Genomic DNA, 12446 nt, shown 5'->3' with positions numbered 1-12446 from the left:
TCCCAGGGACGGGGGAGCCTGGTGGGCTGCTGTCTATGGGGTCACACAGAGTCGGACACGACTGAAATGACTTAGCAGCAGCAGTAGCAGGGGAAGTGTGAGTGAAAGACAGGAACCACTACTTAAAAGCCTCCAACGAAAACTGAAATCCCCAAGTGGCAGCACTAGCAGAAGTGCATTGTCTTGCTCAGTAGCCTTGGTGATATAGGTAGGCTTAGCTCAGAGGATTGACAGAGGTTCACAAGGCAGAAATATTTGTGGGAGTGCTGCCATTCCACCATCATCGAGCTTTACTGAGGTATTAGAAGAATATGCTTTCTACCTGGAAATCAGCTTGTGATTAGATTACAATAAAATAGCAGAAATGAAAATACAGTTTCCTGAAACATGTTCTGAGCCACACTGGAGCTACAACATGATTGTTTTAAAGTGGAAGGGGGATTCTATCATCAATTTAGTTTGGAAAAAATTGTTTGTTGTAGAGCTGTCTTGGAGAATCTGAAATAGACTTAGTTACAAAACGTGTTTAACTTTATGTAATTCTGCATGTCTGAAACCAGTATGATCCTAACATACTTATTTCATGTACACCCTGGAATTAATACTCTTAAACACCCTTGAAAACCTTGATGTGGACATTATAATTAATTTTAACAATAAATACCTTCTCTATGGGAAATCCTGGAGGCAGTTTCAGCCCTAGGCCACTATGTTATTAGCAGAAGTATTTTCTAAGCACATAGGTCTTCTTTATGTGCCTTTTCAACTGATTTGCTTTAGAAAAACTCTCCAATGTTCTTTAGCATTAGACTTATTTTTAATGCTGAAGTTAAGGGTTTTATACTTTGCTAAAAGAATTTGAGACAGTAAAGAGGATGTGAAAATTTATATATGGTTCCTAAAATCTATGGGGGCTTCCGCAGTGATTCAGCAGGTAGAACCCGCCTGCAATGCAGGAGATGCAGGTTTGATCCTTGGGTCAGGACAATCCCCTGGAGGAGAGCATGGCAACCCACTCCAGTATTCTTGTTGGCAAAATCACACAGACAGAGGAGCATGGGAGGCTACGGTCCATGGGGTCGCATGGGGTCATACACAACTGAAGCTACTGAGCACACAAAATCTACAGGGAGAGGATACTTACTCTGTTTTATCTGGGACCTGACTTTTGATGGGTCCCTACCCATCAGTAAAAGCACAGGCTTAGTGCCAAAGGGTAAGAAAACCGGGGTTCAGTGTTTTCACAGAGAGAATATCTGAATTGTAAAGAACTGGAGAGGAACTGGGACTGCCTGTCTAATTTGACTCTTTCTCCTTATCTCCACAGAGTTCTCAGGGGAGAATGGGTGTAAGAAATCAATCCACAGTGACTGAGTTTCTTTTTGCAGGATTAACTGACCAACCAGAGCTTCAGCTGCCTCTCTTCTGCCTCTTCTTCGGGATTTATGTAGTCACGGCAGTGGGAAACCTCGGCATGATCTTGATAATCAGGTTGAGTTCTCAACTCCACAAGCCCATGTACTATTTCCTTAGTAGTTTGTCTTTTATAGATTTCTGCTATTCTTCTGTCATTACCCCCAAAATGCTGGCAGGGTTTTTATGCAGAGATAAAGCTATATCCTATTCTGGATGTATGACCCAGCTGTTTTTCTTCTGTATTTTCATCATTTCTGAGTGCTACATGCTGGCAGCAATGGCCTATGACCGCTATGTCGCCATCTGCAGCCCCCTGTTCTACAATGTCATCATGTCCCCCAGGGTCTGTTCCCTGCTGGTGGCTGCTGTCTTCTCAGTAGGTTTTACTGATGCTATGATGCATGGTGGCTTTATGTTAAGGTTGACTTTCTGCAAATCAAACATCATTAAACATTATTTCTGTGACATCGTTCCTCTCATTAAACTCTCCTGTTCCAGCACTTATACTGATGAGCTTTTGATTTTTGTCATTGGAGGATTTAACATGGTAGCCACCAGCATGACCATCATCACTTCATATGCTTTTATCCTCTCCAGCATCTTCCGCATCCATTCTAAAGAAGGTCGGTCCAAAGCCTTCAGCACCTGCAGCTCCCACTTGACAGCTGTCCTTGTATTTTATGGATCTCTCATGTCCATGTATCTCAAACCTGCTTCCAGCAGTTCACTCACCCAGGAGAAAGTGTCCTCAGTATTTTATACCAATGTGATTCCCATGTTGAATCCCCTGATATATAGTCTGAGGAACAAGGAAGTAAAAAACTCATTGATGAAACTCTTAAGAAGAAAAATATCTTCATAATGAAAATGTTTTTTAAAAATTTATTGGGGTATAGTTGTTTTACCATATTGTATTGATTTCAGCTGCACAAAGTGAATCAGCTGTATGTTTACATGTACCTCCCATACCACCCATATTAAGATTTATTTATGTATTAATCATCACATAATCATATGTGCTTGCTTGTATTTATGTCCTGAGTCTTTAAAAATAATTTGAAAGGAGTTAAAGTGGTTTTTCCAGTAGTCATGTATGGATGTGAGAGTTGGACCATAAAGAAGTTCAGTTCAGTCGCTCAGTCATGTCCGATTCTTTGCAACCCCATGAATCGCAGCACGCCAGGCCTCCCTGTCCATCACCCGCTCCCAGAGTTTACTCAAACTCATGTCCATTGAGTCAGTGATGCCATTCAACCATCTCATCCTCTGTCATCCCCTTCTCCTCCCACCTTCAATCTTTCCCAGCATCAGGGTCTTTTCAAATGAGTCAGTTCTTCTCATCAGGTGGCCAGAGTATTGGAGTTTCAGCTTTACCATTGGTCCTTCCAGTGAATATTCAGGACTGATTTCCTTTAGGATGGACTGGTTGGATCTTCTTGCAGTCCAAGGAACTCTCAAGAGTCTTCTCCAACACCACAGTTCAAAAGCATCAATTCTTCAGCAGCTGCACAGCACTGGAGCGGTCAAGAAGAGATACCCCACATCCAAGGTCAAAGAAACCCCAGTAAGACAGTAGGCACTGGAGCAGCTGTGAGGAGATACCCCACTTCCAAGGGCAAAGGAGAAGCCCCAGCAAGATGGTAGGAGGGGGGAATTCGCGTTTAGAATCAAGCCCCATTCCAGCCAGAGACGCTCAGAGGGCTCAAATAAACCTTGTGTGCACCAGGACCCAGGGACCCCACAAAGACTGATACAGACTGTGTTTGAGCGTCTCCTGTGGAGGTACAGGTCGGTGGTGGTCTGCTGCAGGGACAGGGGCTCTGGGAGCAGCAGATTTGGGTATGGCATGAGCTCTTTTGGAAGAGGTCACCATTAACCCCACCATAGAGCTGCTAGAACTTAAACAGAACTGGGAAATAGACTCTTGGAGGGCACAACAGAACCTTGTGCACCAGGACCCAGGAGAAAAGAGCAGTGACCCCACAGGATACTGTCCGGGACTGTAAAGAAGGCTGAATGCCAAAGAACTGATGCTTTTGAACTGTGGTGTTGGAGAAGACTCTTGAGTAGAGTCCCTTGGACAGCAAGGAGATCAATCCTAAAGAAAATCAGTCCTGAATATTCATTGGAAGGACTGGTGGTGAAGATGAAGCTCCAATCCTTTGGCCATCTGATGCAAAGAGCCAACTCATTGGAAAAGACCCTGATGCTGGCAAAGATTGAAGGCAGGAGGAAAAGGGGATGACAGAGAATGAGATGGTTGGATGGCATCACCAATTCAATGGACATGAGACTGAGCAACCTCTGGGAGATTGTGAAGGACAGGGAAGCCTGGTGTGCTGCAGTTCATTGGGTTGAAAAGAGTCGGTCACAACTTAGTGACTGAACAACAAAGATTGTGTGTGTGTGTGTATATATATATATATATATGATATTATATACATTCAGGTTACTAAATATATTTACACACAAGACTAATAAAAGGTAAAATAAGTATAAAAGTAAGAAGTAGCAAATATTTTCAACTTAAAATTTAATATCATTCCTGTGATTTAAACTCAATTTCTATCCTTTAGAAATTCAGTTCCCTGAATCTAAGCAAAAATAAAACAAAATCATGAAATACTGTATAGTTATATCAGAAACAAAAACACACTCAATTCTTTTAGTATGACAAAGTCTTTCCTCTTATTTATTTTACTCAAAAGAGATATTTTAATAGAAATCTGCACAGGAAACATTGAACAGTATGGTAAAAATCATTACAACAACTTTGTAATAAATGAGGAAGAACTTTAATTTTAATAATTGGCTTATAAAAGGCCAATATTAAATCAAAATGCAATTTAATGAAGAAGACTGACCAAAGGAAAAACTAATACAGTCCCAGTATTTGGTCTCTGGTGATCAAAGGATAAAACTTAGAATATCTAGATTAGGAGATTATACATTTACAGACTTATCTAAACATCCTGCTTTTTCCTGTGTGACCAGTACATATGCAATATTTTACAACTTTATTTGAGTTATTTTTTTCTTTCTAGGCTGTAAACCAGATGCCTTTAATTTCTTCCTTAGAAAATGTTTTGAACTAAACATAATGAAAAAGTTTATGGTTTTCACTAATAAACTCATATACACTGTATAACTCATAATGCACTGTATGGGGAAAACATGTAGAATTTCTGATCATTTAAACTTGCTAAGGTGTGTTTTATGGTCCAGAATGTAGTCTATCTTGAAGAAAGTTCTATGTGAGCCTCAGAAGAATGTGTATTTTTCTGTTTGGGGTTGAAATAGTCTGTAGATGTAAATTATACCTGGTTGATTAGTGCTGCTATTGAGTTCACCTATATGCTTTTTCCTGGCTTGTTGGATTTCTTCATTTCTCATAGAGGGTTTTTTAATTCTTCAACTATAATAGTCAACTTGTCTATATCTCCTTGCAGTCATATTGGTTTCTGCCTCACATATTTTGACACTCTGCTGTTGTAGATAGGCACATACACAATAACAATTGTTGTGTACTCTTTAGGTTTGACCCCTTTATCATTACGTAAAGCTCCTCTTTATCTTGTCCCTCTTGGTTGAAATACCCTGTATATTAGTTGAATCAAACTATTAATTGTATTATTCAAATCTTATTTATTGTTACTATTTGTTTTGTCTGCTTTCTATTGCTTAAGAAGCCATCTTATCTCTTAAGTATTATTAAACTTCCATCTACAAATATGAATTTGTCTGTTTCTCCTACAAGCACCGTCAGCATTTGCTTTGTATATTCTGATGTCATAGTTTTGGTAGGTACAGATTTAGAATTCTTATATTTCAGAATATTCCAGTATAGCTCTAGTAACTTCTTGTCGTAACATCTAGTTTAACATTAATATAGCTACACTTGCTTTTTTTCTTAGAGTTTGCATTATATATCTTTTTCAGTTCTTTCAATTTCAACAAGCCTGTGCCTCATATTTAAGGTCTCTTGTAGCTGTGTATAGTTGGGATTTGTATCCAATCTGAAAATTTAGATTTTTAATTATAAAATCAAATATATTTACATGTAATATCATCACATATTGACATATGTATGTCCTTAATTTCATTTCACATTATTATTATGATGAGTTTTTATTATAAATATATTTAAAATTTTATGAAACCACTATAATTATTTTGTAAAGTCTAAATTAATTCACATTGCTCATATATTTAATTTCTATGTTGTTCTTAATTTCTTTCTGCATATCTAAATTTCTATTCTTCGATGTTAATAATAATCTGTAGTTCTTTTATGTAGATGTGCTGACAATAAACACGTTCAGGTTACTTTTTATTTGAAAATATTAATATCTCTATTTCATTTTTTGATGAATTTTTTGGGGGGGCTTGGCCTCTAAGTTGGCAGTTGCTTTTCAATAGCATAGGAGTCAATTTGATTATGTTATGATACATTAATAAACAACCCCCCAGATTTCATTGGCTAACAAAAAATAAGATTTAGAGACTTCTCTGGTGGTCCAGTGGTTATGGCTCCAAGCTTCCAATTTCAGAGGCATGGGTTCCATTTTCATCTGGGGAGTAAGATCCCACATGCCTCACAGTGCAGCCAAAAGAGAGACAAAGAAAGAAAGCAGACATGTTGCTCGACCACACTGCATGTTCCTGGCTCCCTATGTGCTTTGTCTCTGCCCCACATATGTCCTTATTCTGGATTCAGGAGAAAGCAGCAGGCCCTACCTGGGACATGCCACTCTGTGACAGAGGGAACAGAGCAATAGCTCAAACTTTAGCTCAAGCCTTGAGCACTGCAGGTCCATTCAGCTGCCATTGTCTAAAGCATGTCACAAGGCCAGTGTGAGAATGGGATGTGTAAGTGGAGACATATAATCATCTTATAAAGAAAAGGGGTACAAAATGGCTGAGAACAATAATGCAATCTACCAAAGTTGGTCTGTGTTGTCTTGTGTATCCCTTTTCTTTCCCTTTATTTTTCAATCACAATTTCTATTTTAGATGTGTCTCCAGTAATTGAAATGTAGTTGCATTTTTTTTAACTAATCCAACAATTTCTGACTTTTAATAGGTAGAAATGTCAAAGTGTCTAGGCTTTGACAGAGGAAAATGGATGAGTCCCAGAAACTAAGCTTTTGATGTGAGCTAAATGGAGTATACAAGAGAAAAAAAAAAAAAAAAAAAAAAAAAAACACATGTAAGGGTCCACTGGCTGAGAGTAATGCTGCATGGCACCTCTCTATTCCAAGCCTGGCCTCTTTGGAGGGTTTCTACCCACTTTTAGAAATTACATTTGATCAATCTAGAAAATGCCTGTGCTCACTTAATGGCACCTAAACTTACTCCAAGTCACAACCTAAGGATTTTTAGGCTAATTTAAGGATGAAGTATACACAATGATGCTTCACAGGTGGCTCAGTGGTAAAGAATCAGCCTGTTAATGCAGGCGATGCAAGAGACACATGTTCAATCTCTGGGTTGGGAAGATCCCCTGGGGTAGGAAATGATAACACACTCAAGCATCCTTGCCTGGAGTATTCCATGAACAGGAAAACCTGTAAGGCTGTACAGTCCATGAGGTCACAAAGAATTAGACATGACTGAATATGTGTGCATAGTCGAAAATAATAAATGAAGACAAAGTCACCCTTTACAGGTCTTGGCAAGAACAAAAAAGTTTTCTTCCATTTTAACAGAGAAAGAAGGGCACACTTATCATTTTCAGAGCATTGGAAATACCATTATTGCGCCATTCCTGGGAAAGGAAAATCTGGCATAATTTTGTCAACTATTTGAGAACATCATAAATTACTCAACCTTTAAAGAGAATGAAATAATGCCATTTGCAGCAACATGGATGGACCCAGAGATAGTCATACTAAGTGAAGTAAGCCAGACAGAGATGGAGAAATACATATGTCATTCCTTTTAAGTAGAATCTAAAAAGAAATGATGCAAATGAACTTACCAAACAGAAAGAGACTCACAGACTTAGAGAGCGAACTTATGGTTGCCAAGGGGAAGGATGAGGGGAAGGAACAGTTAGGGATTTGGGGATGGACATGTATACACAGCTGTATTTAAAGTGGATGACCAACAAGGACCTCCTGTATAGCACAAAGAACTCTGCTCAACAGTTATGTGGCAGCCTGGATGGGAGGGGAGTTTGGGGTAGAATGGATACATGTATATGTATGGCTGAGGCCTTTCCCTGTTCACTTAAAACTGTCACAACATTGTTAATTGGGATACAGTTCAGTTCAGTTCAGTCACTCAAGTCGTGTCCGACTCTTTGCGACCCCATGAATCACAGCACGCCAGGCCTCCCTGTCCATCACCATCTCCCGGAGTTCACTCAGACTCACGTCCATCGAGTCCGTGATGCCATCCAGTTACCTCATCCTCTGTCGTCCCCTTCTTCTCCTGCCCTCAATCCCTCCCAGCATCAGAGTCTTTTCCAATGAGTCAACTCTTCACATGAGGTGGCCAAAGTACTGGAGTTTCGCCTTCAGCATCATTCCCTCCAAAAAAATCCCAGGGCTGATCTCCTTCAGAATGGACTGGTTGGATCTCCTTGCAGTCCAAGGAACTCTCAAGAGCCTTCTCCAACACCACAGTTCAAAAGCATCAATTCTTCAGCGCTCAGCCTTCTTCACAGTCCAACTCTCACATCCATACATGACCACAGGAAAAACCATAGCCTTGACTAGACGGACTTTTGTTGGCAAAGTAATGTCTCTACTTTTGAATATGCTATCTAGGTTGGTCATAACTTTCCTTCCAAGGAGTAAGCGTCTTTTAATTTCATGGTTGCAGTTACCCCAATACAAAATAGAAAGTTTAAAAAAAAAATTTTTTTTTAACATCTCTGTGTGGCTTGTGGGATCTCAGTTCCCCAACAAGGGACAGAATCCAGGCCATGGCAGTGAAAATTTGGAATCCTAACCACTAAGCCACTAGGGGACTCCCTCAAAAGTTTTGTGTTTCAGTTTCTCTGAAACTCTAAAGCAGGCCACCAAACTTTTATTAACTGAATAAAGCAAAAACATGGTGTAATTCCCCTAGAGGCCTCAACATGTGTATTTGGCATCTCCAACTAAATTTGTAGTTGTGATTAATTTTCAGGGTTAAAAGTCTTTGATTATCATAATAGTAATTAACCTCTTTTACCTCATATTCCCAAGAGTCATTCTCAATTAAATTCTTAGGAGCAAGCAAGAGTTTCAAATATCACAGCTTATTCATGGCCTATTTTCATAGAGAAGGACACATCACATCTTAGATGCAAGAAAAAAAATGTTCAAAGTTCCATTTATCTTATAAAGGATTCGGAGTTTCAGAATAAACACATGAAAACAACTGGTAAGCAGATTTCAAGTCAAAGTAATGATGGATTTTGTGACAGAGTTTAACAAAGATGTAATAGGCAATCCACAGTAGGTCTCAGGCTAGAAAAATAGTTGAAAAGAATGTTTATATTTAGCCCTTGGTAGAACTGTGTGTGTGTGCTCAGTCATGTCCAACTTTTTGTAACCCCGTAGACTACAGCCCACCAGGCTCCCCTGTCCATGGAGTTCTCCGGGTAAGAACTGAAGTGGGTAGCCATTCCCTTCTCCAGGGCATCTTCTTGATCGGGATCGAACCCAGGTCTCCTGCATTGCAGGTAGATTCTTTATCGTCTGAGCCACCAGAGGTTGCTTTGGTAGAACTACCTCATCCTAAATATCCCTTCCAATGCTAAGACTTTTCTGAATCTAAAATATTCCAGTTACTCAATTATTCAAAATAGTAATGAAAGAGGAAACAGACAAAGCAGGCTCCAGCTTGAAAGCAGGACTCCATCTTGGGCTAGACTGTGGACTTTGAGCTATATACCCAGTATCTATGGAAATGACCTACCAACTGGAAAACCAGGCCCCAGGAAGGAAGAGACTCTCCATTGCCTAAAAGAATACCCTGATTATCTGTGTAACCAAATAGAATCATACATTCTATTATGCTTATTGAGGTATGAGGTATGAGGCATATGAATCATGGGTTAACTTTGATTGTATCTTTCTTTTCCTTTGTTCAGACTAGTTTCAGGGAATTTGGGGAGGTGGGTTTGGGCACTTACACTTATGGTATATAAGGTTTTCACAAAAACTGGTCTGGGTCCTTGGCTAAGAGGAGACTCTGCCTTGGGCCCGCTGGTGTAATAAACTGCACTCCACTATCTGCATGGTCCATCTGAGTGAGTTTGTTTCCCAGAACACGAGGCTACAACAGTAAGAACAACATTCCTAAATACGGAACATAGCAATGAGAGTGACATTTTTGCATTAACTAAACTAGGGAAGTGAGTCTTGATCCAGGCTTATGTAACATATAATTTAGACCATAACTAGGGCCTCTCTGGCCTCTTTTCCCTCTCTACAAAAGTGGGAATAAGAATCCAGATTGTGACTTTTACTAAAGAATGCATCTTTGGATCAGATAGAACTGGAACTGAATCTGGCTTTGTCACACACTAGCTATGTGACAAGAAAATTATTTTTTTTAATTTATTTATTTTAATTAGAGGCTAATTACTTTACAATATTGTATTGGTTTTGCCATACATCAACATGAATCTGCCACGGGTGTACACATGTTCCCAATCCTGAACCCCCCTCCTGCCTCCCTCCCCTTTAAATTCTATAAATTTCAAGTTTTACATGTGCAAAATGTAAATCACAATATCTACTCCCTACTTCAAAAGGTTGCCAAACATACATGTATAAAATAGCAAAACCTTGAAACAGATTAAAACAGCTACTGACAAAATGCAAGAAAAATATGACACATTCAACATAAATTATAGGGATGATTTAATAGTCACCTATCAGAAATTAATAGATCAAAACAAAAGATGATGTGGAAACAAACACTGCCAACCTAAAAATCAGCAAGAAAATTTTGTGTCTAAGTAGGCGATACACTTTTCGTTTTGTTACTGTTGCTGTTGTTGTTGTTCAGTCAGGTCCAACCTTGCAAACCCAAGGATTGCAGCACACAGGCTCCTCTGTCCTCCACTGTCTCCCAGAGTTTGCTCAAGTTCATGTCTATTGAGTCAAGTGATGCTATCTAACCATCTCATCCCCTGCCACTCCCTTCTCACATTCTTTTTTAATAGTACCTAAATTTTTCAAGCACTTAGCATATAATGACCAGGAACTCAGTGTATGTTAAGTAGTATCACAGCTACCCCTCGTGGCTCAGAGGCAAAGAATCCACCTGCACTGCAGGAGATGAGGGTTTGATTCCTGGATCAGGAAGATCCCCTGGAGAAGGAAATTGCAACCCACTCCAGTATTCTTGCCTGAGAACTCCCTTGGACAGAGGAGTCTGGTGGGCTACAGTCCATGGGGTCGCAAAGAGTCAGACACAATCTAGCGACTGCTGCTGCTGCTGCTAAGTCGCTTCAGTCATGTCCAACTCTGTGCGACCCCAGAGACGGCAGCCAACCAGGCTCCGCCGTCCCTGGGATTCTCCAGGGAAGAACACTGGAGTGGGTTGCCATTTCCTTCTCCAACCTAGTGACTAAACAACAAAAATCACAGCTATTACCTAAAACCTAAAAATAGAAACGAAGGCCTTTTGAGGAGAATGACTTCATCTGAATAACACTAATTATACAGTACTGAGACCAACTGATGAAAGTTCCTGGGGAAAAAGGTTTTACCTCAAGTTAATAAAGAATTTCTAAGAGTTAGAGATGATCAAATATGAAACAAGATGCACGAATAAGCAACTTGCATGTTTTCCACAAATGAAGGATTCTAAGCATAGATAGTTTGACTTTTTGGAGAGGAAGATATAGCAGGTTTGGACAAGTAGCCCCTGGACTGTGAAGCTTTCCAAGAAAATCAGAGCAAGAAAATAGTGCATCATACAGCATTGAGAAGGAATCAAACAAATACAATTCTGAAAAGTTAAGGTTCTTTCTGTGTCTAAATATACAAAACACGTGCCAAGAATTATGGGGTCAGTTTTGAATTGCCCACAGGGTATACAAATGTGTGTGTTTATCTTCCATTTACTGTGTGGTAGAAGCATATGCTGGAAGAAACATGACTTACAAGGCCAAATAGCTTTAGGGTCTTTATCAAAAATTTTATTGTAGACAGAAGTCAGGCAGATGCAGTACAAATCTGAGTTTTCACATCTCCACTTCATATTAATATTTTCACATTTTTATTACTCATGGAAGGGCTTCCCTAGTGGCTCAGTCAGTAAAAAAAAAAAAAAAAAAATCTGCCTGCCAATGCAGGAGACATGGGCTCGATCCCTGGGTCAGGAAGATCCCCTGGAGAAGGAAATGGCAATCCACTCCAGTATTCTTGCCTGGGAAATTCCATGAACATGAACAGAGGAGCCTGCCAGGCTACAGTTCGTGGGGGTCACAAAAGAGTTGGACATGACTTAGCAACTAAACAGCAACAATATATTTGGTTGTGCCAGGTTTTAGTTGTGACATGTGGGATCTAGTTCCCTGAACAGAGATGAACCTGGACCCCCTCCAATGGGAGCAAGGGAGTCTCAGCCACTGGACCACCAGGGAAGTCCCTATTTTTTTATTCTTGAATAGTATGATCAAAATAAGTTGAGTGATTTTCAGTTAATTATATATTTCAGCTAGTTTGAATAGATTTGGGTTTAAGGAAGGAAATAAGGAGAAAAGAAATATATCAAATAAAAATCAAAGAGTTAAAGTTTAAAGAATTCACAGAGTTGCTATTTGGGGGGGCTTTTTCCCCTAGCGCATCAATTACATAGATGAAAACTGAGGCCAAGTGATTTCCCCAGAGCCAAATAATTGAGTCCCACACAGGACTAGAACCCACCCCCTCTTGAACATTCTCTTTTACATCTAGCAAAATCATAAAACATTTGAAAGACATCTTAAACTGTTCTAACCTCCTTTGTTTCTTCTCCTTCCACACAGAAATGGCCACAAAAAACCAGACCACCATGACTGAATTTACGCTTATCTCTTT

The 12446-nt window shown here is 39.6% G+C and overlaps 1 protein-coding gene across 1 annotated transcript; it reads left to right on the top strand.

The window, feature by feature from the left end:
• Positions 1-1342: 1342 nt before the first annotated feature.
• On the top strand, positions 1343-2278 carry LOC105002001 (olfactory receptor 8D4). The gene has a single exon (XM_010858455.1). It carries the CDS (start codon positions 1343-1345, stop codon positions 2276-2278), a length of 936 nt encoding a protein of 311 aa, XP_010856757.1.
• The last annotated feature ends 10168 nt before the right edge of the window (positions 2279-12446 follow it).

This window comes from Bison bison, unplaced genomic scaffold (assembly GCF_000754665.1).
Source record: "Bison bison bison isolate TAMUID 2011002044 unplaced genomic scaffold, Bison_UMD1.0 scf7180017864388, whole genome shotgun sequence".
Taxonomy (NCBI): Eukaryota; Metazoa; Chordata; class Mammalia; order Artiodactyla; family Bovidae; genus Bison; species Bison bison.
This window is presented reverse-complemented; position numbering and strand designations above follow the sequence as displayed.

What these genes read in the sequence shown, in the direction of transcription:
- LOC105002001 (XM_010858455.1), top strand. Translation starts at nt 1,343, where the DNA reads ATGGGTGTAAGAAATCAATCCACAGTGACTGAGTTTCTTTTTGCAGGA.